Consider the following 27011-nt stretch of genomic DNA (forward strand, 5'->3'; position numbering starts at 1 on the left):
TAGAAAAAATCAACAAAACCAAAGTTGGTTTTTTGATATATGTGATGAAAATCTTTGATCCCTAGTTCTTTTTCCCTGGCCCTGAGTATACCTGAATCTCTTCTTCAGTCTATGGATTATCTCACAGGTTCATTTTTATGCTTTCTAGAAACCCCTTCACCAGCTTCCACTCACAGCCTATCACACAGGTGAGTAACACTGTGCTTCCCTTCACTTGAGATCTGCTCACTGGGACACTTAATTTTTTTAGATTTAAAATATATTTTTATTGATTTCAGAGAGGAAGGGAGAGAGTGAAACATCATGATGAGAGAGAATCAATGATGAGAGAGAATCACTGATTGGCTGCCTCCTGCACACTCCACACAGGGGATCGAGCCTGTAACCGGGCATGCACCCTGACCAGGAATTGAACTGTGATTCCTGGTTTATGGGTCAATGCTCAACCACTGAGCCATGCTGGCTGGGCTCAATTACTTAATTTTATTCTCACTTGCAAGTAGAGTCCCTGGCCTAAATGTATAGGCTCTTTCTTTTTTTTTTTAATATTTTTCAATTTCTCTTTTTTTTATTTAAATATATTTTATTGATTTTTTTACAGAGAGGAAGGGAGAGAGATAGAGAGTTAGAAACATTGATGAGAGAGAAACATCTATCAGCTGCCTCCTGCACACTCCCCACTGGGGATGTGCCCGCAACCAAGGTACATGCCCTTGACCGGAATCAAACCTGGGACCCTTGAGTCCGCAGGCCGACGCTCTATCCACTGAGCCAAACCGGTCAGGGCTAGGCTCTTTCTTTACATATGTTTTTACCTTTAGCTTTCCTTTTCTCTGCTGATGCTTTTATTTCCCCTCCATAGAACTTCATCTGCCTCCTCTGGACTGGGGATTTTTTCTTTCAGACCATCCCTGAATAGTGGGGATTCAGGCCACATACAAGTACTCACCCCCAACAATTCAGGTAAGTTAAATAATAACCCTAAAGGATTGTAGCTTCAACCATTGGCACATATACAGTAAAATGAAAATTTTCAAGGCAAAAAGAAGTTGAGGACCTTCCCACAAGAGAGCATTGTCTCCAGTTTAATGCTTTAATATTCTTTAATTTATCCAATTTCCTTCACATTGAAGGGAGGCTTTGAATTTTGCCTAAATAGCACGCATCCTGTCACCAGTTAAGTTCTGCTATTTATTAAACTGCCCCCCCCCGCCCCCCGCTTTGAGATCCCTGTTTGAACATTGCTAGGAGCTCAGTTCTGAATGAGAATGATAAAGTCAGTATCCTATACCCATCGTTTTCAAAAAGGTACCTCTGCTACCAGTCCTCTTGATAAGGGGCTAGCATCTTCTGTAGCTCACCAAAATCTTTATATTGTTTCTACATCTTCCTACTCATAAACTCAAACCTCTCTGTCCCCACTCCATCCTCACAGAAAAAGAATGGACCATCCCTAAAAAGTGGGGATTCAAGCCACCTTTTAAATTGCTTAGCAAAGAGTCTTTTCCCTTTTGAGCAGTGTTCCCAGATTAAGAACTAGCCTGATCCACAAGTAACACTACCAAGGAACTGCTCAACGAAGTTATCTTTCACCATTCTGTTCTAACCTTCAGGTCAGAGGGAGAATAGAAGCGCACTGGAGAGTCTTCCTGGTTTTCAGCTACCAGCCCTGCAGGTGAGCCATGACCAGTCTAACTTGTCTGAGTATGAAAAATTCACAAAGGTAGGCCTGCACGTTGGACACATTCTGGTCTCCTGTTAAGGTGGTAGAATGTACCCAGTGGAGAATGACCTGGGTTTCAAGTGTGGTAACAATATGTACACAATTTTCCATAATGGTCTCAAGTTTCAAAGAGTCTATCCCACTATCAGATTAGCTTCCTGGTTTGAGGTTTAAAAAAATTAGGTCACATAGTAGTGAAAGGCTTTAAACTGAGAGATTTTGACCAAAGTAACTAAGTTTGCAGACACAGCTGACATTCCCAAGTTTCACCAAAAAAAGTATTCTTGATGGAATACATCTTTTGCATAGAGGTACTACTAGAACTAGGAAAACCATGTTTATTTCCCCTGAGATAATGAGTAACATTTTATAAATTTATGGGACTATCATTCTGATCCAGGCAATGAGGGGAAAAGGGCGTGGAAACGAGGTTTGTTAAGGAGCTCTGTTCGATGAAAAGTCTAGGCTTGCCTTTTAAGTTAACTTTTATGGCGTTGGTCTTGAGGATATTTAAGCCCTTTCTCCGTACCAAGCTCCTGGTGACCCCAAGGAATTACTAAGGTAGGTAAATATTTTGCTCTCGTATTCCAAAGTTCCTTTTATTTCCATCAGCAGGAAATTAGGGTCTAGGCAAAACTGGGAAAATAACATCCTGCTCTAAGATCCTCACAAATGGAGGGATTACCCTACAGATGAGAAAATAATTGAAATGTATAAACCATCTACAAAGATATGGGCCCTAACTGTAAAAAACCATTTATGAAAAAGTTGAAGAAAATTGAATACCTGTTGCACATTTGATATTAAGGAATTATTAACAGGTTGTTTTTTGGGGTTTTTTGGTAGGTATAGTGCTATTGTTATATTTTTTAAAATAGTCTATCTGGCCCTAGCTGATTTTGCCCTAGAGCATTGGTCTGAGGTCTCGGGTTCGATTCCAGTCAAGGGCACATACCTCGGTTGCAGGTTCGATTCCTAGCCCATCAGGGTGTGTTGGGAAGCAACCAGTCGATGTGTCTCTCACATCGATGTTTCTCTTGACCCCTCTCCCTTCCACTCACTAAAAATCAATAGGAAAATATCCTCAGGTGAGGATTAACAAAATAAAATGAAATTAAAAATAATTTATATTTTGGAGATACATACTAAAATATTAATGGAGAGAAAGTTAAGTGATTATCTGGTTTTTGCTTTAGTATAATATAGTGGAGAGGCGCAGTGAGAAAGTAGAAATGAAAAATGGGCCTTGAGTTGTTTGTTGAAATTGGGTGATGGGTACATGTGAGTTCATTACACTACTATACTTTTGTTTTAAATTTCTATAACAAAGTTTTTAAAGAAAGAGTTATTGAAGAAAGTGCCGCCTCCCTGGAGGCATAATTCTGCCTCCCTGGTAATCATCTGTGGGTATTATGTTCCGGGTCTTCTAAAATAGAAGTCTTATCACCACCAGATAATATCACACTGAAATACCACCGTTTCGTACGTAGCGATAAAGCCTTTGATGTCTCAAATCTTAGTTTGGAAAAGTTATCATGCAATGGAGAAAACTATGTGAAAGCAATGGTGGTGGTTTGCTGTCCTAATGAATTTCATAAAATAGCTTGAGAGGTCCTTATTTGCCCTTTTGGTTATAAACATCCGTATCTGCCTTCTCTCTTCTGCTGCAGACTCTCTACCAACAAAGGCAGATGGGATTAGCCAGGGGGAGAGAAGCATGGACCATTCCCAGATAGAACATCTTCAAGGTCTGATCTATACATGCTACTGAAGGACAGACTAGCATCCAATACCCATTAGGCATGATGGCCTTGGGAAATGTACCCCTGGCTGGTTTCATTCTGTACTTTCTATCTTTACTATGTATACCCTGTATTACCTCCTTAGAAAGTGGTTAGGTATTATATAAGGCTAGTGCTTCAGGAAGATTACATTTCTCCCATAAGACATGTAGCCCTCTTATTTCCTACAACTTGAAACGAAGGTTATAAAAACATCTCTTGTCATCCTTGGGGGTGGGGGTAATATACTCATTAACTAGGTTTTACTTCTGGATTTCATTTTCTAGTTTTGGACATATTCTCCCATTGCCAATGTTAACAAGTAACAATTCTGTTCCCTGTCCTAATTTATTATACTTTTTTTTTCAGTTTGCCTATTGTTTCCTCTATGCCTAGTTATTATTAAATGTTTATTTTCCTTTCTGTCTGATAATAGTTGGAGACAAGATGTTCAGCTTACTAAAGTACATAGATAATAAAGACGTCCTTTTATTGCTATTGCAATTCTATTAGTGTTCCAAGCTCTAGAATGGTGGAATGGGCAAAGAACAATACCACTGAGATCAATTATTTATTGTTCTTTGGGTACTGAGGGGTAGAATTAAATGGGTAGGCCACAGGCAGGCAGGCCTTAAGCAAAAATATTGGGGGTGAGGTAAAATACCAAGCATCTGCCAGAAATAAATAGGTCTTGGGAATGACCTTGTAGATAAACTAAGATGCCACTACCCTTTCTGGAACTCTGGATTTATTTTTAAAGGCATTTCCAGACACACTTCATCTTCTGAGCAAGAGCCTGTGGTGTAGCAGGTATAGGAAACAATCAGCCTAGTGATACTGATCTACTGCCTTTCAAAGTTCTTTTTTATTAATATTATTTATTGATTTGAGGGAGAGAAAGATACATCTATTTGTTGTTTCACTTATGCATGCATTGGCTGATACTTGTATGTGCCCTGACTAGGGGGATTAAACACGTAACCTTGGTGTATCAGGACAACGCTCTAACCAAATGATCTACCCAGCCAGGGCAAAGTTATTGTTCTTTTAATTTACCTCAATATATCTTGCTGCTTCAAGAATAAATAAAATGTATATTAAATCAGAATGTTAATGTATTTGGCTACATTAATCTCTAAAGCATAGAAGTGGCAAAGTGGAGGAGAGAGAAAAATTTTTATTTTTGGCCTTTTTATTATTCTAGCAGTTTGGGGCTACCACTCTTATTTCTAGATGGTTAACTCATTGATATCATTATACCTGACCCCCAACTGATGAAAACCATTCTTAAACATCAATAAATTCAGTTAAAGACCATGATCCCTCTGCCCTCAAGACAGATCCTATAAAGAGAGGGAAAAGTCTCTTTTCCGGATACAAAATTGAACCAACACCAGGAAGATGAAAAATCAGCCTCTGCCAAGTTAAGCAGGAGGGTGTCAGGCTTGTAAAACCAAGCCTGGAGCCTACCTGCAGTCCTCCGAACAGTAGAAACCATCCCCTCTCCTATACCTTTCCGTAACCTAATTCTACTTTTTAAAAAAGACATCTCTCCTAATTCCCACCTCCAATAAATATCCAGTCTGAATTATTCTCCACCCAGTTATTAAACTTTTTCACAAGCTCCATGGGGAAGATTTACCCTGAGACATAGTGAAGAGAATGGGGATTTTGGAAAGAGATAAAAAGGTACAAGGCAAAGTGGTCCCCGTATCAGAAAAAACATTCTGCTTCCTCTGCGACTCAGCGATGAAGCAGGTAAAACATGGAGTTGGTATGAGGAAGAGTTTAAATATCTGTGAGACTGGGACATACTGAGATTCTTAGCTGCATTAAGGGTGGACTTGTGCTCAGAGAAAAGGAGAGGTGCAAGGCAGCCTTGTATTCCAGGAAAAATGGTGGGACTAGGCCAGGGGTGGGGAACCTTTTTTCTGCCAAGGGCCATTAGGATATTTAGAGCGTCATTCTTGGGCCATACAAAATTATAAACTTAAAAATTAGCCTGCTGTTTGGGTCAAACATTTAATTAATTAACTCACCCCTATTGCCTTGGCAGGACCGGACATTCCCTAAGCCTGAACTAGGGATGCACTGGAATCAAAATTCTTTACTCCGCCTTTCCAATCCTCCTATAGACGTGGGACTAAGGCGTAGCTGCCCTGTGGTATACTAAGGGAAAAGAAAAGCAGATGAGAACAAGAGCCTTGGCCCAGCCCATAGGTAAAGGGCCAGATCCTTAGCACTCTTCACTGAAGCTAAGGCCTGAAATTTCTGCTCATTCAATCCCCACCTCACTTTGTGCCTTATGCTCATCCTCCCTGGTCCACCCTCAAAATATCCACCTTTCCCCCAACTTAAAAAACACAAAGCTTTTCAGTTCTTTGCCACAAGGTAATTTTTAAAATGTGGTTTCTTTGTTTAAACAGTTACTAAGTTGGTTCGTCTTTTAGTAAGACTGCCCCTCCCATAGCCCCCATTCAGTCCTGTATGATCACATCATCATCATCATCATCGCTGTCATCGTCCTCCTCCTCCTCCTCCTCTTCTTCATCATCTTCAGGCAGTTCTTCCTCCTCCTCTTCCTCCTCTTCATCTAGACAAACCACCACCTCAGCTGGCTTAGGTAAACGAGAATCAAACCAATCCAGTACCTGCTGGCTGCTAAGCCTTGACGCCTCACTCAGTTGAGGGACATCGCTTTCCCGTAGCTGTTGGTGGGCTGCCCAGTACCTCTCCAAGGGCTGTATATCCGGTGGAGGTGGGGGCACTGGCAGAGGTGGTGTCTCAGCCCATTCATTCAAAGAGCGGGTTGAAGGCGATGGTGTGGGAATTGCTGGATCCTGGAAACTAGGGGCACCAGGTACTGCATTGTCCCGAAACCATTTTAGTTGCCCATGCTTCAAGGCATAGCGTGTGTCGCCAAACCACTGAATAATCTCAGACCGAGGTAAACCAGTAATCTGTTCTAATTTATGGTAATCCTCGCGCCGTGCCCATTGACACTGTAAAAAAAACGATTTGAGGATAGCCAACTGCTCTTTGGTTTTGCGCTTGGTCTTTCGCTGGCGTTGGGTATCAGGGGAAAGGTACTCTGCAGGGCCAATGCTGCCTAGTACTGAGTTAGGCCTCAGCCTCTGGGGCCAGGCTGGCTCCACGTGTATGGGTAGAGCCTGCTCATTGGGTGACAGTGGCTGTGGGAGACAGCCCAGTGGCTGGGAGGGTTTAGAGGTGACTGTAATTCCATTAGCCAGTATCTGGAAAGAGGAAGAGGTAGAGGAAGAAGGAGTCACATTACATGCTGACCCCTGCTTATAACTACTGGCAAGTAATGAGATTGGTGGGGCTTTATCCCGAGCTTGTGGCTGGTGGACAGCTGTAGAGTGGTTCCAGGAAGCCGTACCTAGGCCATGTGATTGGTCAGGACCCCTGCCTGCCTGCTCCTTAGAGAGATCACTGCTTTGAATATCCTGCCAAAATCCTGATTGGTGGGAGAATGCCCCACTGCCAGGTGCCATCAGAGGCTCCTTTGCTCTCTGGTGACTCATTGGCTCTGAGGGATCCTCAGGCTCTACCTTCAATCCTTTCATCTGGGCGGGCTCACTGAGAGTCAGGGGCACTATTCCAAGACTAACTTGTTCTGGAGGTGGCATTGGAGAAGGAGGCACCTCCTCTGGGGGCCGCCCTGCATGATGAGTAAAAGAGAGGAGAGATTTGAAATGGAGTTGGTCCCTGTGATATACCACTCGAGCTCGAGTCTCTTCTATTTCTTCAGATGACCAGCTGATGCCACAGCGCAGGCGCTGGGCCATGAACCAGGTCTTGACTTTTTCTATCTGCAGCCCATAGCGTAGACAGAGAAGGGCAATGTCTGCTAGGCTGGGATAGGGAAAGTAGCTGAAGGTTTGTAGCAGGTGTTCATTGCCATCCAGCTCACTGGTCTGGGCGGCTTGGGTCCACACAAGCTGGAGCTCCTCGGAGATCGGAGGGAGGCAGATGAGCCCCGCAGGGGAGGTGTTAAGATTGCTGGCCTCTTTATTAGGAGGCATGCTGCTTTCTGATCTGTGCCCTTCAGAGATAGCTGTAAGCAGAGAAACAGCTCGGTCATTAGGGTTCCTCTTTTGGCCCACTGCTCAGTTTCTACCAAACAAAATGCTGTACTCTAAAACAATCAGCTTTCTATGTGTACTGTACTGTTTTGCTTTCAAAGTGCTCTAACAATTTCTCATTTACTTTCATAACCCTATGAGTCAGAGCCGGCTAAAATTCCCATTATGTGTATGAAAAAAACCATAATTACCCAGTCACATGACTAGTGAGTGTTTTCACCAAGAGGAAAATCTGTCTTTAGATGTCAAGGAAACATCCTTATATAGCCTTTACCTTTCCAATACAAACTTACTTCACCACATTCATGGAACAAGAGTCACAAAATATAAAGACTCGACTACAAAAACTAGAGAAGCAGTAATCTCCTCTTGTTATAAACTCATTAGCTCCTAACAACTCATTATCTCTAGAATGTGGAGATAGGTTGGGAATACAACCTATATGAAAATCTAGAAGGTAGGACAGCACTGTTCCTCTGCCCAATCCCCCTTTCTGTCCCTTGTTGGTTGGGGAGGGGGGGTAATATAGTGCCTTTAAACCCTAAAACCTGATAGCTTTAATTTCTTTTCTCAGTAGGATGAGATAGGTCAGGTATCTAGGACAAATGGGGCTCACCCCACCCCCACCCCACTAGGGTAGAGAGAAGGGAATGTTTTCATCCCCCAACTCATCCTCGGCACAAAGGTTATCCCCTCCCCCCCAGCCTTTGTCTCTTCAACTGCTCAGTCTCTCTCCAGGGAGCCTAGGGAACCCCTCAGAATTTAACAGCCCCCTTCACACAGGGCAGAAGGCCTGCAGCTCTTAATCTCTTCTTCTCAGGCCCAGGTGGGCAGGTTCATAAACTGTAAGTAGGTCCTGCAAGCCGCCCAGCAGCACCACTGGTTCTGAGTGGGGATTGCAGGAATAGCCCCTGACCAGGCTTCATTCCTGAAATACCTGCTGCTGTTATTCCCCAGGATAATCCTGTTGACTGAATTTTACTTCAGCTCCCCATGTGGGCCTTAGAGACATGTTAAAGATGGACAGGATTCCTATGCAGTGCTACAAGACAAATTGAGAAAAATCTCAAGTCCAGAAAGTTACAAATAGAGCAGCGTAATGAGGGGTTTTATGTGATGAACAGAAAAACCCAGAAGCATTTTAATGTCACCATTCCCTTTTAACAAGCAAAACTTAACTGAAGTCCATGGAGAACCTAAAGGCAATATATAATGAAGAGAACCTTAAGAGGGTAAATGGAGGCAGTATGGCGCAGTTGGTAGAAATATGATTCTTAAATGAGGCCAGTCTGCAGTTTGAACCCCAGTTCTGTCACCAGCTGCATGCTCTTGGGCCAAAGCTACTGACTTACATGAGTCTGTTTCCTCATGTGTAAAAAATGGAGACAGTGCTGGGTATATGTAAAGTTATCTATTTTTACTGAGTACCTGCTATGTGCTAAGGTATCATGTGTAGGCACGGCCCAAACCAGCTGTGGAAGTCTGGGGTGAAGCAAATTTGAGGTTAGTGGAGGCTCCACCACTTCCTAGGGTGCTGCTTGTACTTGGGCAAGTAATTTAACCCTCTAAGCCAGTGATGGCGAACCTATGACACGCGTGTCGGAGGTGACACGCGAACTCATTTTTTTGGTTGATTTTTCTTTGTTAAATGGCATTTAAATATATAAAATAAATATCAAAAATATAAGTCTTTGTTTTACTATGGTTGCAAATATCAAAAAGTTTCTATATGTGACACAGCACTGGAGTTAAGTTAGGGTTTTTCAAAATGCTGACACGCCGAGCTCAAAAGGTTCGCCATCACTGCTCTAAGCCTTATAACTCACAAGTTTAAGACTAAGTGAAAAAATGCACTTGACTATATACCTAGAACAAAGGCTCAATAAATAGCTGTATCATTACTTCAGCCTCATGGGGTGATTCTGATATAAGGTAATGATCCTCCTAGACAATAGGGGAAGTGAGGCAAAAACTGAATTCTTTAAAATTAGTTTTCAATCTGTTTTTGCAGAGTCCAGATTTTAACAGGCACAAGAGGAAAATTACATGTGATTTTTTTTTTTTTTTTTACTTCTTATATTTTGAAAGTTGGTTATAACTCCAGAAAGGATTTTGCTGTTTTAAAAAAGTATAAAAATCACTGCTTTAGGAGAGTGGAATCCATAATTTGGATATAAATCCTTTTTGATTGCCAGCTGAATTGCCAGTCTGGTAGCTTTACCTTCACCCTCCAGATTCATCCTGGACATGGGTGGGTGGCTTGTGAGGAACTGCTGGCACAGTCAAGTCTAAACCCACAGGGACACCACCAAACTTAAGCTGGAGAATACTTTGATTGCAACACTTGACATCTACTTAACCTTATTTGTGTCCTGTTTTTTTTTTTTTTTATTCACCCTCACCCTTACAATCTTGTACCCTGTTCTTTAAGGACACAGTAACACTTTGGATATGAGAAAAATGTAGCATAAAGAATAAATGTAGCATCCTCCAGTATGAGGATGAAGACTGCCACATAGGAAATAAGGCAGGCACAGCTATAAGCCTATAAGGAAGCATTCTGATTTCATTTATGTGGTTTGCTATCCTTCAGATTCTCATGGCATCGTCTTGATAGTTCAATGTAATAAGCAGTAATGCAAATACTGTATTTGGTGTACTGTATACGTCTACTTTTCCAATTATGCAAAACACAAGTTACTGAAGACTTCCTAATACAGATGGTGGCTTAAATTAAGCCATAGCTGTTTAGCTGGGTATTTCCCTGGAAGAATCTGACTTTAAAATAAAAACTACAACTAGAGAGTGGTTCATGAGAATTAAATTAATGGTTCACTAATAAAAAAAGAGAGTCAGGATATTGCCTTTCTTTCCCTTTGGGCTTTCCATACTCCTGACAGATGGCAAAAAAGAATGAGCAGCTTTAAGCTACCAGACTAGGCATTCACATAATCCTAGGGAAAAAAGATAGACGTTCAGAACTTTAGGCTTGAGCCTAGGCTTATGGTTAAAGCAAGAGACAGTTAGAAAGACTAGATATGATCCTGCTGAATTCCCTAAATCTTTATTCAGAGAAGTATCGACTGAAATGTGTCTTGATGGTACAGTTTTAAGGGCCTTAGAGGACTTGTAGTGATACTCAACTTACGTGCTTCTCAACTTTTTAGATCCTGAAACTTTGCAAATCAGATAAAAGTTATGGGCACCCAGAAAGTTATGACTACTACTCCACCCCCAAATAAATATTCACACTTACACATTATATATAATCTCAGGGGGTTCACTGGCTGCTCAGAAGTCCAGCTTTAGAACCTCTGTCTAATGTTCTCCCAACTTAATTAAGGCAATGGTGATAACTGCTTGAAGAGGAACAAACAGCTTGATGTGAATGAATGGAAAGAATGGATGAAACACTCAAGAAAATTTAAGTAGGTATTGGTGATATTAGTTGGAGAGAGTGGAAGGGAGGGATGGTCAACTGCGCCAGGAGCCTGGTTTCATTGACCCACTGGATTATATGACCAATACCCATAGCGTACTGGATACTAGAGTCTGGTAGGCTACTGTCTAGTGTGCCAAAATCTCCTGCTTTACTGCCCAGAGTACTTGGGCCAGTTATGTGTGATTCCAAACCTGCTTATGCCGTTGTTTTTCTATATTTATATAATAATGTAATTAAACATTACATAAACCAATGGAATATTAGTGCATTAAAAATGGTTCCTAGCCCTAACCGGTTTGGCTCAGTGGATAAAATGTCGGCCTGCGGACTCAAGGGTCCCAGGTTCAATTCCAGTCAAGGGCATGTACCTTGGTTGCGGGCATATCCCCAGTGGGGGGTTTGCAGGAGGCAGTTGATCGATGTTTCTAACTCTTTATCCCTCTCCCTTCCTCTCTGTAAAAAATCAATAAAAATATTTAAAAAAAAAACGGTTCCTATGAAAGACAATACAAAAGAGTATACATTTTGAAAATTGTTGAATTGGGAGTAGGCAAGGCAACTGAAAGATTGGAGGTGCAGGGGACTTAAAACAATTTTTAAAAATCTCAAAAGGATTCTGCATTTAGCTTGCTTCAAAAAGTTTAAAATTCTCACTCCACTTTAAAGAAATCAAACCTGGCCTGTGGTGGCTCAGTGGTTGAGCCACTATGAACTAGAAGGTCAGGGTTTGACTCCTGGTCAGGGCACATGCCTGGGTTGCAGGCTCTATCTCCAGTGTGGGGCATGCAGGAGACAGCCAATCAGTGATTCTCATCACTGATGTTTCTATTTCTCTCTTCCTCTCCCTTCCTCTCTGAAATCAGTAAAAATATATTTTAAAGAAATCAAACCCTGAAAATCACAGATGAGAAGCAGGGGCTCCCATATCAGACTGCACACTAGAATTACCTGGGAAACTTAAAGCAGGGCACCCTCCTCATTTCGACTTAATTAGTCTGGAGTGAGACCCAGGCATCAGTACTTTTAAAAAAGTTCTCGGAGTGCAGCCAGATTTGAGATTTGCTTGTATAGATTCCATAAAGTCAATTGAGAACTCCAATCAGCAGACTTACACAAAGAAAACTCGGGGGCTACCCCCAAAAGATTGGTGAAATGAACATACTTTTATTGTATCTTTTTAATATATTTTTATTGATTTCAGAGAGGAAGGGGGAGAGAGAGAGAAAGAAACATTAATGATGAGAGAGAATCAGTGATCGGCTGCATCCTGCATGCCCCCCACTGGGGACCGAGCCCACAACCCGGGCATGTGCCCCTGACCGGAATCGAACCCGGGACCCCTCAGTCCCCAGGCCAACGCTCTATCCACTGAGCCAAACCAGCTAGGATGAAATGAACATACTTTTAATGGCAATGCTTACATATATATGCATCATTTTAAAAATCCCAACTTTAACTGGCTTATATTTTTCCAATTACTGCCATTTACCTATCCTAATCATATAAAAGGACTTCACATGGATGGTGAAAAGTTCATATGATAAAAGACCTGGTCTGGGCCCACCTCACTAAACAGGTCTCAGCTTGAGTGTTCTTTCAGTTTACAAGTTTCAGACTAGGACGCAACACCAGGAACCTCTCTGAGGACTCGGGTTCTCACTTCCCTGGTAAGTTTTCTGAGTACGGCTGGGTAGGGGGTCAGAAGGGGCAGTTTCTCCTACACCGTCCATTCCTAAAGGCCAAGGCTCCCCAGCAGCAAGGCCAGGGTTCTGTATGTATGCTGAGGGCGCCAGGAGGTAGTCATGGGGAGGAGGAGGCCTGGGGAGGAAACGTTTCTCCTATCCTCCATTTCACAGGCAGCCTAAGGCTCCAAACTGGGTCAGAGAACAAAAAGTTGCTGCATTTGGGGCGATGAGCCCCAGGGAGCCTGCGAGTCTCTATCCTCCCCTGGCCAAGGGCGTCCCAATCCAGCCTGCCTCCTCCCTACACACCCACTCACCCTCCCCCAGTTCCGACCGGGAACCGAAAAGTCCAAAAGATAAAGGAGAGGCAACCCGGCGAGTTCGAAACTCGAATTCTGCCCCCCGCGCGCAGATAGGGCTCCGCAGGTCGGAGATCATAACGGGGGGCCGGGAGGGGAAGTCCGGGGGGGCTGGGGATCACTCACCGCGGTCCGGCCCGGGCGGCGGCTCCCAGCCTCGCACCATGGGCCGGGGGGCAAAGGGGAGAGGGCAGGGCGCCTCCGGGGTGGAAGTGGGGCTCCCGCCCGGCGCGGCCTGCTCCTAGCCCCCCGCGCGGAGGGTCGGGACCAGGAATGCCCTTCCCGCCCCGAGAGCGCGCCCCTCTAGCGCGGCCCTGCCGGAGCGCGTTGGGGGCCGGGCGGGGCGGGCCCAGGGGCGGTACCCAGGCGGCCCGAGCCCCGATTCGTGGACGCAGGCAGGCTGGCACCGGAGGGACACACTGGGCTGCCATTGGCTGCGTGGGTCTCGGCTTTAGTCGGCTATTGGCTGCGTGGGCCTCGGCCGGGGGCTATTGGTGCGCGGGCCAGGGAAGATGTCCTCCTCCGCGGCCAGGGGAGCTGCCCCCGCCCTCGACCCCGCGGCGCCGGACCTGCGGGTGCGCGGCCTTGCGCCGCCGGCATCCCCCGAGGAACTCGCGGCGCCTTGCGGGGCTGTCCACGCTGCCGGCAACCACTTCCCAGTTGTTTCCTCCGGGCGGGTCCCTTTCAGCATCCCTTAGCCTGACGCACGAGCCGCGCCTGCCCAGCAAAGGGGCCAGCGGCCGCAGCAGCGTCACTGCAAACGCAGCGCCTGGAGCTACCGGGAACTTGCTCCCGAGACGGATCCAATGTCCTGCCACCCGGAAAGACGGGGGGTGGTACCGGGAGCGCGGCACCTTTTGCCTCCCGGGTCCGGCTGGCACCAAACAGGTGTTCCCAACGAACTGCCGGAGGGCACCTCCCTGCGCGCAGTAAGGAAGACCTGGGGCTCTGCCTCATATTTGGGACCCTGGTTTCCGCCGTCAAAAAAACAGCGACAATAAAATGGACTTTCCACCAATGCAGTATTTCACACACTCTGAACTTCTGGGCCAACAGATTGCATAGTTAGGATACTCGGTCTTCTGAAAAAAGCTCGGGAACAGTACTTTCTGAAGTGACTCTGGTTCTTATGCTGGTCTTTCAAAGAGTCCCTTTTGCCTGTTCAGGTCACTGAATAGCTCTGTTTTCTGTTCCTGGCCCTGTATTTGCCCCTGCCTCCCTGCTCTCCCTCATTACATTGAGTAACAATCTCAACTAAGAGTCAGCCCCACCTCCTCCAAGTTAGTATTCCCTAGAAGCATGGGAGTATGCAACAGGAGACAGACAGGGTGGGGCCAAAGTAGGCTTACAATTGTGAATACACAAAAGTGTTTTCTTGTATTATTTATTAGTTGTATTACTTTCCATATGAACAACTGTAAAGCTACTTTAGCCTCGCCCACACACACACTCAGCTTTAGCGTTAGAAGCTTTTGATCCCTCAGGGTTTAAGTTAGGGCTGGCGGTATATACTGACCTCAATCATGAAGGAAGGGAAAAGTGAAACATTTTAGGCCCCAGCAGCCTTCAGTTTTCAGTGCAGTGGTCATTTTCTTATAATCCAAACAATGAGACTTGAGACCTGTTTGGCTGGAAAGTCAGGCAAGAACTGGGTAGGGATTTATTGCCTAACCCTGGAGGGTCCATTCAGTCACTCCGGGCATCACTAATCACAGGCTTGGGATTATGATGGGTGAAGAACTCAGCCATCTTTTTTGTCTCAGAAAGACACTAGTTCCCAGGAGCTAGGAGCAGAATCAAAGACAGATTTGGAAGAGGGAGAACCCAAGGAAAGAAGAAACTCCTCTGCCCCAGTTCTGAGTACAGGCTGACACCTCCCTCTTTTATGTGCATTTCACCCTAAAGCTTTAAATAGAAGACTGAGTTGCCTGGTTTGGGGAATGGAAGAGAGGAAGAGGCTGACAATATCAGAAAAGTGAGGGTCCCACCTTTAGCAAGACAATAACCCTCCCAGCTCTTCCAGGGAACTAGTGCTGAAGAGTGGGGGTTCAGCATGTCATCCTCAAGGTAGAAGTGTTAACCCCCATCACCGCTGGTAAAAGTCCTCTCTCCCTTTGCATGGCTCAGACTTTCCCAGGACTGACCAGAGGCACACTTACCCTCTAGCTTGGGAAGAGAAGTCTCACAGACTGCTTCCAAAGCACTGGAGGAGCCCCAGCAACGTGTTCGCATGGTCACAGGTGTTTGTAAAATTTGGAAAACAAACAAAACCTTAAACTGTAATTGAGGCAGGAAAGTTAGAATAAAGCCTCAAGCTGTATCCCTCCCTTCCCATTTTTTGTCTTGGTCACAGACAACCTTCACTGCCCACCTGTTCCTTCTCTTCCCCCTCACCAATTTGTTATAATTAAGAGGACAAAAAAGGGGGGGGGGGTGAATCACTATCTGGAAAGGAGGGGCAAGGACAAGCTACGTTGTCACCCCATCAGCGTCAGAAGCAGAGGACCACCCTACCTACCCCTTGTCCATCTATATGTGTAAGCCTAAGTGACCAGCTGACCGGCCGGTAGCTATGATGTGCACCGACCACCAGGGGTCAGATGCTCAAACAGGGGCTGCCGAGCTGCGGTGACTTGGCAGCTACGGTTCTCAGGTGACCCTCTCTGGAGAACCAGAGAGGAAGAAGGAACTTTTAACATTTGCAACAACATGGATGGAACTGGAGAGCATTATGCTAAGCGAAATAAGCCAGTCGGAGAAAGATAATATCACATGATCTCACCCATATGTGGGATATAATGATCAACATAATTTGATGAACAAGAATAGATTGATCTAGAGACAAATGGTAGGGGAGTGGGGGGTTAGAGAGCAACTAAAGGACTTGTACGCATGCATATTAGCATAACCAATGGACACAGACACCGGGGCACTGGGGGCTTGCCCAGGGTGGGAATGGCTGGCGGGGGTGGGCCGTCAATTGGGGAAAAAGGAGACATATGTAAAACTTTAGACAATAAAAAAAAATGTATATGTCAATAATTACAGGAAAGAAAAAAAAAAGAGAGGAGGGAGCCTGATTCTGGTGCAGCACCTGAGGACTGCCCTCTCACAATCCGGAACCCCTCGGGGGATGTGAGAGTCAGTTTTGGCCCAATCCCTGCAGGCCAGGCCGAAGGACCCCACCGGTGCACGAATCCATGCACGGGGCCTCTATATATATTGTCCACCCGACCGGTAGCTATGACATGCACTGACCACCAGGAGCAGACACTCAACACAGGAGCTGCCATGACAGGCACTGACCATTTAAAAATAAACAGGCACCACGGACCTGGCACCAACAAACCAATGCTTGGCTTCCTACAGGCCTTGCCACCAGCCTGGAGCGACACCCCACCAAATCACAGCGAACGGCTGCCAAGACCCCATGATGCAAAATTCAGCCCACGGCCCAGCCCAGCCCGGAAACAGTCGCTGTGGGTGTCGGGTAATGATGTCACATAGCAGTGCCTGCCTTCCTCTCCTAGCAACTAGCCTTCTTGGAGTTTCTTTAGCCCAGGAACCCAACTCGCTTTATAGCCAAGTGCATTTTATAGTTTAACCAAATGTTTGTGATGCGTTTTCCCATGCCTCATCTCATTTGATCCTCACAGAAGTCCTGGAGTAGGTAGATAGGAGACTCAATAGAATCCTATTTTCTTTTCATTAGCCGAAAAATGGAGATTTAGAAAGCTTAGAAATTTTACCCAACTGAAAAGAAGAAAGAAATGGTGGACCTTAAAAATGACTTCAGGTTTTCTCACTGCACAGAATATAGTCAAACACTGCTGCAGTTAAATATTTTACCCTTTGATCTCCTTGCTTCGTGTTGATATTTACTGCTGTGTTGCTGACAATTACCTGAAAGAGAAGTTGGGGTACTTCACTGGGCTGGAAAAAGTTTAGCTAAATCAGAAAGCAGGTCTAATTAAGCAAGTTTATTCTATACTAGTGGCCTGGTGCAGGAATTCGTGCACATTGAAAGGAAATTAATTAGAAGAAATATTTTAATATCACTATTCGCCCTTTCTCTATTATGTAAGTGTCAACCAAATTTACAGTCGACAATGACAGATGGAAACACACGAGTGCTATTGGCACCAGTGAGAGCTTTATATGTATCGCACATGAGCGAGTCAACTTAGCCTTTTCTATATACAGAATAAACTTGCTTAATTAGACCTGCTTTTGGATTTAGCTAAACTTTTTCCAGCCCAGTGAAGCACCCCAACTTCTCTTTCAGGTAATTGTCAGCAACACAATAGTAAATATCAACACGAAGCACATTGTTATTGTAGATCATGCAGGGAGAACGAAGGGTAAAATATTTAACTGCAGCAGTGTTTGACTACATTCTGCAGTGAGGAAACCTGAAGTCATTTTTAAGGTCCACCATTTCTTACTTTTTTTCAGTTGGGTAAAATTTCTAAGCTTTCTAAATCTCCATTTTCCGGCTAATGAAAAGAAAATAGGATTCTATTGAGTCTCCTATCTACCTACTCCAGGACTTCTGTGAGGATCTAATGAGATGAGGCATGGGAAAACACTTCACAGACATTTGGTTAGTGTAAAGTGTTTCTACCTGGCTATAAAGCAAGTTGTCATAGCGACCAGGCAGAAGGTGGGAAGGACACTTAGCATATAGGCTAAGTTGACTCACACATGTGCGACACATATAAAGCTCTCACTGGCGCCAGTTATGTGTGTGTTTCCATCTGTCATTGTCGATCATGAATTTGGTTGACACTTCAATTATAAAGGGGGAATACCAATATTAAAATATTTCTTCTAATTAATTTCCTTTCAATGTGCATGAATCCATGTACGGGGACACTAGTATTTAATAAAACCCTTCCATGAAGCCCGGCTGGGGCTGGCTGGTGTGGTTCAGTGAACTGAGTGTCCTTCCATGCACTAAGAGGTCACGGATGGATTGATTCCCAGTCAGGGCACATATCTGGTTTTCAGATTCGACTCCCAGTAGGAAGCAGCCCATCAATGTTTCTCTCTCCCTCCCTTCCTTTCTACTTAATAATATATTTTTAAAAAATCTATTATTCAAAAAAACAAAAAACTCCCACCAAGACTCCATTGGGCCATTTCATTCTCTGAGGTCACCTGCTCTCACTTCTCAGTGCGTACTATCACATGAATAAATGTAGTATGCTTTGCTAAATGTAACACTTGAATTATTTCTTCTCCTGTGACAAGAACCTGGACCCCATATCAGCTTGAGGATTCCCTGGGTGCCTGCTAGCATGATTGTTTAAGATTGGTATCTCTTTCCTTTGACTTTCCTTCCACCATACTTTGCATTCCATCAGGTATAAGTGGAAGGGCCTTGGGCATTTGGGGATTGGCTACATTTAGTTTGGGTTTTTTAGGGTCACATCTGTGGTTTGCAATTACTTCTGTGAGTAAATAGTAGGTATAGTGTTATGGCTTGAATTGTGTCCCCCTCCCCCAAAATTCTTATGTTAAAGTCCTAACTCCTAGTACCTCATAATGTTTTCAGAGAGAAGGTCTATAAAGAGGTAATTAAGTTAAAATGAGGTCTGAGGGGAGTCCTAAACCAACATGACTGGTGTCCTTATGATAAGAAATTCGGACACAAACATGCACATAGGAAAGACCATGTGAAGACATAGTAAGAAAATAGCGACCTATAAGCGAAGGACAGAGGAACTTCAATGAAACCAACCCTGCTGACACCTTGATCTCAAACTTCTAGAATTGAATTTCTGTTAAGTCACCCAGTCTGTAGTATTGTTACGGCAGCCCTAGAAAACTAATACATACAGCGTCCAGGAATACTCCTAATGTCAACGATTCTAGAACACAGGCTGACGCCACAGAGGGACCCTAGGCCGTAAGCCATGGCGTGAAGCCCTGGAAAGCCCCACCTACCTCTCCTTGGACGTCTGCTCCTCATGCTGACTCCTCTTCAGCACATGTAGTTTCACTTATAACGTACCAGAGTGGATACTCCGCAGTGACATCACAGTTTGGCTATTATGATGTAACGAGGAGGCATCTGATTATTCTCACACTAGAGCTTTATGGGTAACTGGATTTTTCATCATTCAGGTGATGTGGAGACAGTACTACGCTAGAACTTGACATTTTTCAAGGATGCCTCCCTTTAACATCGATTTCTGTTGCTCCATTGTTTTAGACAGAGGCCCTTGCTTTTCCTCCCTCTCATATTTCTCATCTTTGGCTTTAGGGTTTCCCTTGGTAGGGAAAAGGGCTTTGCTCCTCTCTCCAGTGCTTAAGGAGCAGGATGTAACTTGGATTGTCCCCTTAAGGAAAACAGCCTCCAGCCAAGGGGAAACACGGGACTTCTACCCAAGCTCCCTTTAACTGCACCAGCAGCTGGTGCGACCTGCCAGGAAACTAAAGCACTGTGCCCTGATAACTTTTCTTATCACTGCTCCAATGGTGGTGGGATCTTTTACTAGGGAGTCATATACCTGGGTGCCCAACTCCTTCCCACCCAACTTTTGCATAGGCAGAGGACTCTAGTAGACAGGGAATAGGACTTTTACGAAATGAGATGACCAGGAAATTTGCCTCTGTGTCTCTTGCTGTTCTTGGCCAAAAAACAATACTTCTCAATATCTGATGATATATTCTTTTCATATTTCAACTTTATTTCAAACATGAGGTCTTTTATCCAGAAGGGAGAGCTGGTGCATGAGGAAGCTGCAGTGAGGCACAATACTAGTGGGTTTGGGGCCCAGGGACTAGGGCTGCACTATGAAGGGGTGGGAAGACTCTGGACCTGATGAGAACAGTAGTTTGTGGTGAATTCACAGGGCAAACTTTCCTTTCCTATCCAGGTTAGCTACTCAATCCGTAGTTTATGCAATCTTTGTAGCAACTTTAGTGATATCAGCAAAAGAAGTGCCAAAGATGGGGACATAGAGAAAACTATCAGTTCCTCTTGTTTCTCTTTATGCCTGGATAGGGAAGAGAATGGAAACTAGTAGCAGAAAATGAAACATTTCTGATATCCCTTGCCATGAAAAACTGTGGGTCTGATTGTGCAGAGGCCTGTTTCATAGCCTGGGAATAGGATGTAGTCAAGAGGCCTGGGTTTAAGCCCCATCTTGAGCTGTACTAAAAAAAAAATAAAAAAAAAAATTCTTTGACCCTGCTGGAGTCACTTTTTTTTTTTTTAAATAGATTTTATTGATTTTTTACAGAGAGGCAGGGAGAGAGATAGAGAGTTAGAAACATCGATGAGAGAGAAACATCGATCAGCCGCCTCCTGCACATCTCCTACTGGGGATATGCCCGCAACCCAGGTACACGTCCCTGACCGGAATCGAGCCCAGGACCCTTCAGTCCGCAGGCCAACGCTCCATCCACTGAGCCAAACCGGTTTTGGCTGGAGTCACTTTTCATCTCTGGATCCATGTCCCCATCTGTATAGGAGCCAGGACCCAATGATCTCTAAAGACAAGCCGTTTTTCACAGGTCTCTGATTCTATGACCCATGGAATACAAGGATCCAGAGGAGCTCCAGAGAAACACAGGAGTTAGAGGCAAGGGAGTTAGATTGGAAAGCTGAGGAGTTAGGGCTTATTATGAAGAGAAATGATGACCTACATTCATAACGATAAAGAAGGAAGGCTATGAGACATCTGACGTCTGGATGGGAGAAAAAGGCAACAGTGTTCCTGCTGTGTTGCTTCAAGGACCCAAGCCCCTGACTTTGGTAATAGTTTCTCTTCTGGCACTTTCTAGTCCACGGCTGATATATTATACTGTAAAGTGCTCCTGTTCACATAGTCATCAACCTTGCAGTGGTTCTCAACCTTCCTAATGCCGCGACCCTTTAATACAGTTCCTCATGTTGTGGTGACCCCCAACCATAAAATTATTTTCGTTGCTACTTCATAACTGTAATTTTGCTACTGTTATGAATCGTAATGTAAATATCTGATATGCAGGATGTGTTTTCATTGTTCGCGACCCACAGGTTGAGAACCGCTGCTTTAGACGAAAGTCCCCACCACAATGCCTAACACTCATAGTGTTTCCTGAGTTGTATCAGCTTACCCCCAGGCCCTGGGGCAGCTCTATATGGGAAGAACCAGAAGACTAGTGTGCTGGGTCTATAAAGCTGAGAATGGGGCCAGTAACTTCTTACAAACAATGGATTACCCTTGGTTCCCTGCCCCCAACCAGCTTGCATTTATCCACTAATACCAGGACTCTGAGAGAGGGCCCAAGCACACAGAGCATCCAGCAATGTCTTCGTCAGGGATCCTTCTAGCAGCAAGTTTAGGCAACTGGCCTGTTCAAAGCTAGTGGTAGGAGTGTAAAAGGGTGTGGCACACCAACAGGTATGGAGGGTTGGCTAGGATCAGGGGAGAATCCCATGGTATGGGTTCAAATGGATTCCAAGTTCTCTAGCAGGCAGGTGGGGTAGTCCCTTGCTGATCCTGCAGAGCTGGGACACTAGCATAGGAGACAGCAGCAAGCTCCTGGAAGGAGATGACATGTGGGACCCTCAGTGCTTTGCCTTCTCCAAGCCAGTTCAGGAGACTGAGAGGATGGGAAGGCAGAGCACAATTAGAAACCGCATTTTTTTTCCTAATAAGAAAAAATTGTTTTTAAAGGAAAAAATGTAACATCACAATTATGCACAGAGGCTCTGGAGATTTCCTGGGTTCATAATCCTAGCTCTGCATTCACTACCTATGTAATCTTGAACAAATTACTGTTTTAGAGTTTCCTATCTCTAAAACAGGGTCATATTATAATGCATGCAAGACACCAGATTTTAGTGGATAAGTCAATGTGTACTATTACAATTGTTAATACAACATAACAGTAATGCATACATATTAAGCAAGAGATTACTCCACACTGAGCCTCAACCCAATCTCCCTCTCCATTATCCTCCCTTGGGCTCTTCATTGATGACTAATAGTGCATTGGTTGGTGGCTTCCAGTACAGTTTCTCTCTTCACTCTGCTGGAACTCTGACCTGAAGATGATCCATAAGGTGCATGAAATTTTTTTCTTCACCAGAAGGATGATATTTAAAGGGGCATTTGTTTGAGGAATGACTCAGGGTCCCTCTCTTTCAGCCATCTTTCTTCAAAGGATTAAGGCTTTAGACGGGAGGGGCATGGTAAAAAGCCCTATACTGCATTCCAAATGCATGTACAGGTACATGCCCACGCACTCTCTCCCTTACTGACAAGGAAAAGGGGGCTGTGGGAAATTTTCTTTGAGAAATCAGTAAGAGATAGAAAAGGGGACGGGAACTGGTTACCTGGGAGCTCCTTGTTCATCTGCATCAGGAACTGCTTCTTTTCGCTCTTCTCCTTCTAGAAGACTGTCAAGAAAGAGCCTGAGGGAGGAAGGTGGGTCAACCATGGTCTTGGAGAAAAAGTAGGTTTTCCACCCCTTCTGTAGGGAGAAGGAATCGCACAGGTGAATAAGGATGAGAGGAAGACAAATGGAAATAGAGATAATGAAGGCAGATGCCCTATATGCTAAAAGAAAAGTGAAAGTGATGAGGGAGTGGAGGGAGTGACAGGAAAAAAGAAAAGCAAAGAGCTTAGGAACAGAGTAAGAGGAAAAGAAAAATAGCCAGCAGAGGTTAACCAGGAAAAATATAAGGCATAAACATGAGTGGGCCAAAGTCCAGCTCTCCTACTTCACGTGCTCAAAATATGGAGCAGACTGCCATCTTCTGGAGCCATTGAATTTTCAAGTTGTTTTGATTTTTTTTTTTTTTAATTTGAAATGCTCGCCCTTTTATGCCCATAATCCTTTCTCCTCAAGAGAGCCCCCAATGTTGTTTCCTTTCATCTTTGGGACCTCCAAGCATCACCTTCCCCAAGAGAGATGCACCTCTTCAAAGCTATCTCAGAGAACCCAGGCTGGGGCCAGAGCAAAAAGCAAGGGCAGAGGATGGGCTGTGGTTTGAGAGCCTTATACTAAGGTTGCAGGCTGGTTTGGGGATGTTTCCTGGGCTGTGGAAGACCTACCCTCAGCCCCAATCAGATGCTAGGGGCTCTGTGTGTTCTGAACTGTAGCGCTCCAACTGTAGGTTGGAGAATGTGGCTCCTCGTCTATACTGTGCCACTCACAGATCATAAAATGTCAAAGCAAGGGTCCGTAAGAGATCACCTAATCCAAACCCACTTTCCCAAGGAGGAAACTGGGCCTCGGAGAGGTGAAGGAACTGTCCGAAGTTACATAGCTAGTCAGTGACTTCCTTGTCTTCTGAAGCAGAAGCAGATTAGTGGCTCTGGGGATGCACTGTCCCTTGACAAATACAGTCCATAAAGTGCTTATAGGTCATTAGAAGGCACCCCAGAAAGGTAAAGCGGGCACTTCCCGGGAAGCCCCTGAGTGTATCAGCCCTTTAGGCGCTGCATGATTTGGCTGCAAGGACAGGCCTGGAGTGGGTTTTGCCTTCATTTTAACCCCGAGGGCTGTCAGGAGGCTGGAGGAAGGGGCTCTGACTGCGACCTGCCATCACTCTCCAGCCAATTCTGAGACTGAAGCCAGGGACAATCAGGAGTGACAAGGGAATCCCATCATGATGCCAGGGTCAGCGAGCAATGGCCAAGTTCCTAGAACTTTAACAAGGCAATTACGGCTGAATTAAAGCTGGGATGGGCAGGGTTGGGGGACCTGAGGTGGCACACTTGGGGGGGGGGGAGGGAATGAGCCAGATGACTTCATACAAAATACCTCCTCAATCCCAGAGAGGTACCTTAACCTTTGGCTGCTTAGGCCCCACAAGCTCTCCCAGCGCCCACTCACGGAAGAGAACGTCATCAGCATCACTATTGCTTTGCTTTCTTTCTAATGCTTTCAGCACCCTTTCCGGCCTCCTTTCCTTAATGCCTTGGGCTCCTTTTACTCACATCCAACTGGTGTTTTCCACCCTGTCTCCCCAACTTTGATTCTTCCCACTTCCGCACCCCTTTGATTTCTTCCCCACTGGACTCCCTTGGACAACCCCCCGCCAAACTCGGCTTCCCCCGCTCCTCCCCGCCAAATCTTCAGGCTCCCCCCGCCCCCGGGTGCCTTCGCAGTCGGCCGCAGGCGTCTCAAATAAAGTGGATCCAGCCCTGAGGCTCCGGGGTTCCACCGCTGCCGGGGTGCTCGGGCCCACGTAGAGCATAGTCACGGCCGCCGTTGTTGTCCCAGAACTCGTGGCCCGTCACGCGGTAGCGCAGGGCGAAAAGCAGGGCGCCCCCGAGGGGAGGCGCGGGCAGGCGGAAAGCGAAGCGGTCGGCGCGCGGAGGGGGCGGGGCCGGGCCGGTGTAGGAGGCGGGCGCCTCGCGGTGGCTCCGCCAGCCGTCGGCGCTCCAGCGCACGCTCACGCGCTTCTCGTAGGCCAGGTCCAGCACCCGCGCGCTCCCCGCCACGCCCAGGGGCCCCGCCTCGGCGCGCTCCAGGCAGATGCGCTGCGCCTGCAAACGGGCGGCGAAGCCGGGTTCGCGGGCGGGCTCCAGGGCGGCGCGCGCCTCCTGGGGACGAAAGAGGGAGAGGGAGGACCGAGCCTCGGAGAAGAGGGGGCAGAGACCGGGGTGGGGGCAGGGCGAGGGACTGGACCGACCCGAGCCCGACCCCGGGTCCCAGCGGTCAGAGCGCGGCCCAGCGGCAAAAGTAGCCTAGAGCCCCCCACCAATAGGGGAGCGCCAGCGCCAGCCCGCGCTTGCGGGTGAAGACCGGTATTCCTCGCTAAGTCCACTCCCCCACGCGGACGGCGGGGCTGGGGAGGTCCCGGAGGAGGGGCGAGCCTCTGCAGCCTACCTGAAGGCCGCGGGCGCGGGGCTGACACGGCGCGAAGTGGCGGAGGGCGTCCCTCTGCAGCTGGACATGCACGTGGCGGGGCACCCGGGGCAGCTCTCCCGGGCGGAAGCGGCGCACGGCGGTCAGCTCGAGCCCCAGCGCGTCGGCGAAACGCACTCTCTTGCGGGTGTCGGGGCTGCGGCTCCGGGACGCCCGGGCCCCGCCGCCTCCGGCGGGTGCCGAGCGAGCCCTGCGGCCCCGACTCGAAGCCTGAGCGCGGGATCGGGCCCCGAGGCGCGTCCCGCCCTCTCCTGGCTCCTCCTCCGGCTCCTCCTCCAGGCTGGGCCGCTGGCTGCGGTAGTAGGCTCGCTCCGTTAGCGAGGCGATGAAGCTCAGGTTGCGGGGGATGTCCGTGCGGGGGGGCCGCTCGCGAGACATAGCATCGCCCGCCCCGCAGGGCCCGCCCGCAGCGCCGCTGCGTTACCCTCCCGCCCAATGGCTAAAGCCGCCGGGCCCGATTTAGCCGTCCCTCCTGGCAGGATCCTCTCCCTCCCGTAATTCGGCCTCGGTTCCGTGACTACCTTGCCCTCCCTCTGGCCGGCAGCTCCCAGGGCTTTAGACGGTCACCTCCCGTCTTCTGCAAGCTGTCGGCTCTGAGCGTGCGCTCAGCCGCACACCCTCCGGTCTCCCGGCCTTCCCGGCCCCGGACCCCGCCCACAGCCCTCTGACAGGTGGCTCCCCATCTGTCTTCAGTGCCGCTGCTGCAAGCTGCATCAGGGGGCGGGGACTCCACCCTTTCGGTCCTGAGTATGACCGCTTTGCCTTTTTTTTTTTTTTTTTAATGGCCTCAACCTTGCTGGAAGAGTTACCGCAGAATGTAAAGAGTAACGCTTTCTTTTCTTGCAGGGGAGGTCCAAAACGCGCAGCGTGTGGCTTTTTCTTAAGGGCTTACCGTTTTCGTTTCTAAACCCTCGGCTTCAGGTTTGGGAGCGGTTTGGCGGTGGGTGCAAAGAAGGGAAGGAAGGTCATGAAACTAGGTGGTGTCCCAAATAGAAGCTGAGATGTGCTCACGAGAGTGGGTGGCCCATTGGCAAGAGCTCTGAACTGAGAGTTGTAGAAAGACATAGCTTCTGGTTTCACCTCTGGTGCTATTTAGCTGCGTGACCTTGAGCAAGGCACACCTTCTCTAGACTTAAGAGTTATCATCCTTTAAAAAAGTGGATTAGAGTTCAGATCTCTAACCGGACTGTAAGCCCTTTGATGATAGAGGCTGTATCTGATTCATAGTCAGTTTCATCACAGAGTAGGCCCTCAAATTACTGACTGAATAAGCACACCACTCTCTTGGAGCTGGGGCTGTAGGATTCTAGTTCCAATGGGAGGTTCCAAAAAGCGCAGAGCTGGCATTTTTCTTCATTTTTTTCTTTGTTAGTGAAAAAAAAGCATGTGAAGTTTTGTTTTCTAACTTACCTACTGATCTTATATAGCATTTACAGTATGCTAGGTATGGTTGTAAGAATTTTTAAAACATTAACTCATATACAGCCATCATAGGAGCAGGGAGTATTACTATAGCTATTTTATAGATGAGAAAATCAATGGAAAGAGGGGCTAGGACTTTTGCCCAGGATTACATAGATAATAATTGGGGAGCTGGGATTAGAATCTCAGCAGTCTGGCTCTAAAGTCCACTTTCTTATCTAATTGGTTATATAAGATTAAAACATTTAATGGTCATAGCTAACATCTTCAGACTACTGAAATACGGGGACTCTTATACTAGAAATGGAATCTCTAAATTTAAAACAGCAGGAGAGTTTATAAAGTCACCAGTGACTACGTTGGAAATAAACAGAGACATATACTATCTTAACATTGTACAATTCATTCCTGTTTGCATTTTAACTCCAGCCAAGCTACTGTAATAATCACAGCAATGCTATTTAGCCAAGACTAATTTTTAAAGTGATACTGACTTTTCTTTTCTTATACATATGTATATAAATCCATGGATATATTTTTTTATATATCATGGTGGTGTAAAATAATGTTTCACTAATTTGTTTTACAGTCAACCAGTTTAAAACTGTCTTCCTTGCTC

The 27011-nt window shown here is 46.2% G+C and overlaps 2 protein-coding genes across 11 annotated transcripts in view; one reads left to right on the plus strand and one right to left on the minus strand.

The window, feature by feature from the left end:
• RNF212B (ring finger protein 212B) overlaps positions 1 to 3499 on the plus strand; it is a 28199-nt gene extending 24700 nt beyond the window's left edge. Inside the window, exons 11-14 of the mRNA XM_059708079.1 lie at positions 149 to 188; positions 863 to 963; positions 1614 to 1675; positions 3394 to 3499. Of these exons, the coding sequence (XP_059564062.1) occupies positions 149 to 188; positions 863 to 963; positions 1614 to 1675; positions 3394 to 3459 (269 nt within the window). The 3' untranslated portion in view covers positions 3460 to 3499. The remainder of the gene's footprint in view (positions 1 to 148; positions 189 to 862; positions 964 to 1613; positions 1676 to 3393) is intronic.
• A 1162-nt stretch (positions 3500 to 4661) lies between these two features.
• Positions 4662 to 25459, minus strand: PPP1R3E (protein phosphatase 1 regulatory subunit 3E). 10 transcript variants are annotated; one of them, XR_009454364.1, is made up of 5 exons: positions 24932 to 25459; positions 24200 to 24645; positions 22428 to 22564; positions 20539 to 21691; positions 19768 to 20303 (listed from the first exon to the last, which is right to left on the minus strand). XR_009454364.1 is itself a non-coding variant. In XM_059708033.1 (3 exons), exons 2-3 carry the CDS (start codon positions 22450 to 22452, stop codon positions 5982 to 5984), a joined length of 1626 nt encoding a protein of 541 aa, XP_059564016.1. In that variant the 5' UTR covers positions 22453 to 22564; positions 24932 to 25067; the 3' UTR covers positions 4662 to 5981. The 10 variants fall into 10 exon arrangements, 6 of the variants coding, with proteins under 6 accessions (XP_059564016.1, XP_059564007.1, XP_059564023.1 ...); XR_009454365.1 differs by having other exon boundaries at positions 19768 to 20283; positions 20520 to 21691; XR_009454367.1 differs by lacking the exon at positions 20539 to 21691 and having other exon boundaries at positions 19768 to 20097.
• Positions 25460 to 27011: the final 1552 nt, after the last annotated feature.

The sequence above is a fragment of the Myotis daubentonii genome, chromosome 1 (assembly GCF_963259705.1).
Source record: "Myotis daubentonii chromosome 1, mMyoDau2.1, whole genome shotgun sequence".
In the NCBI taxonomy this organism is placed as follows: Eukaryota; Metazoa; Chordata; class Mammalia; order Chiroptera; family Vespertilionidae; genus Myotis; species Myotis daubentonii.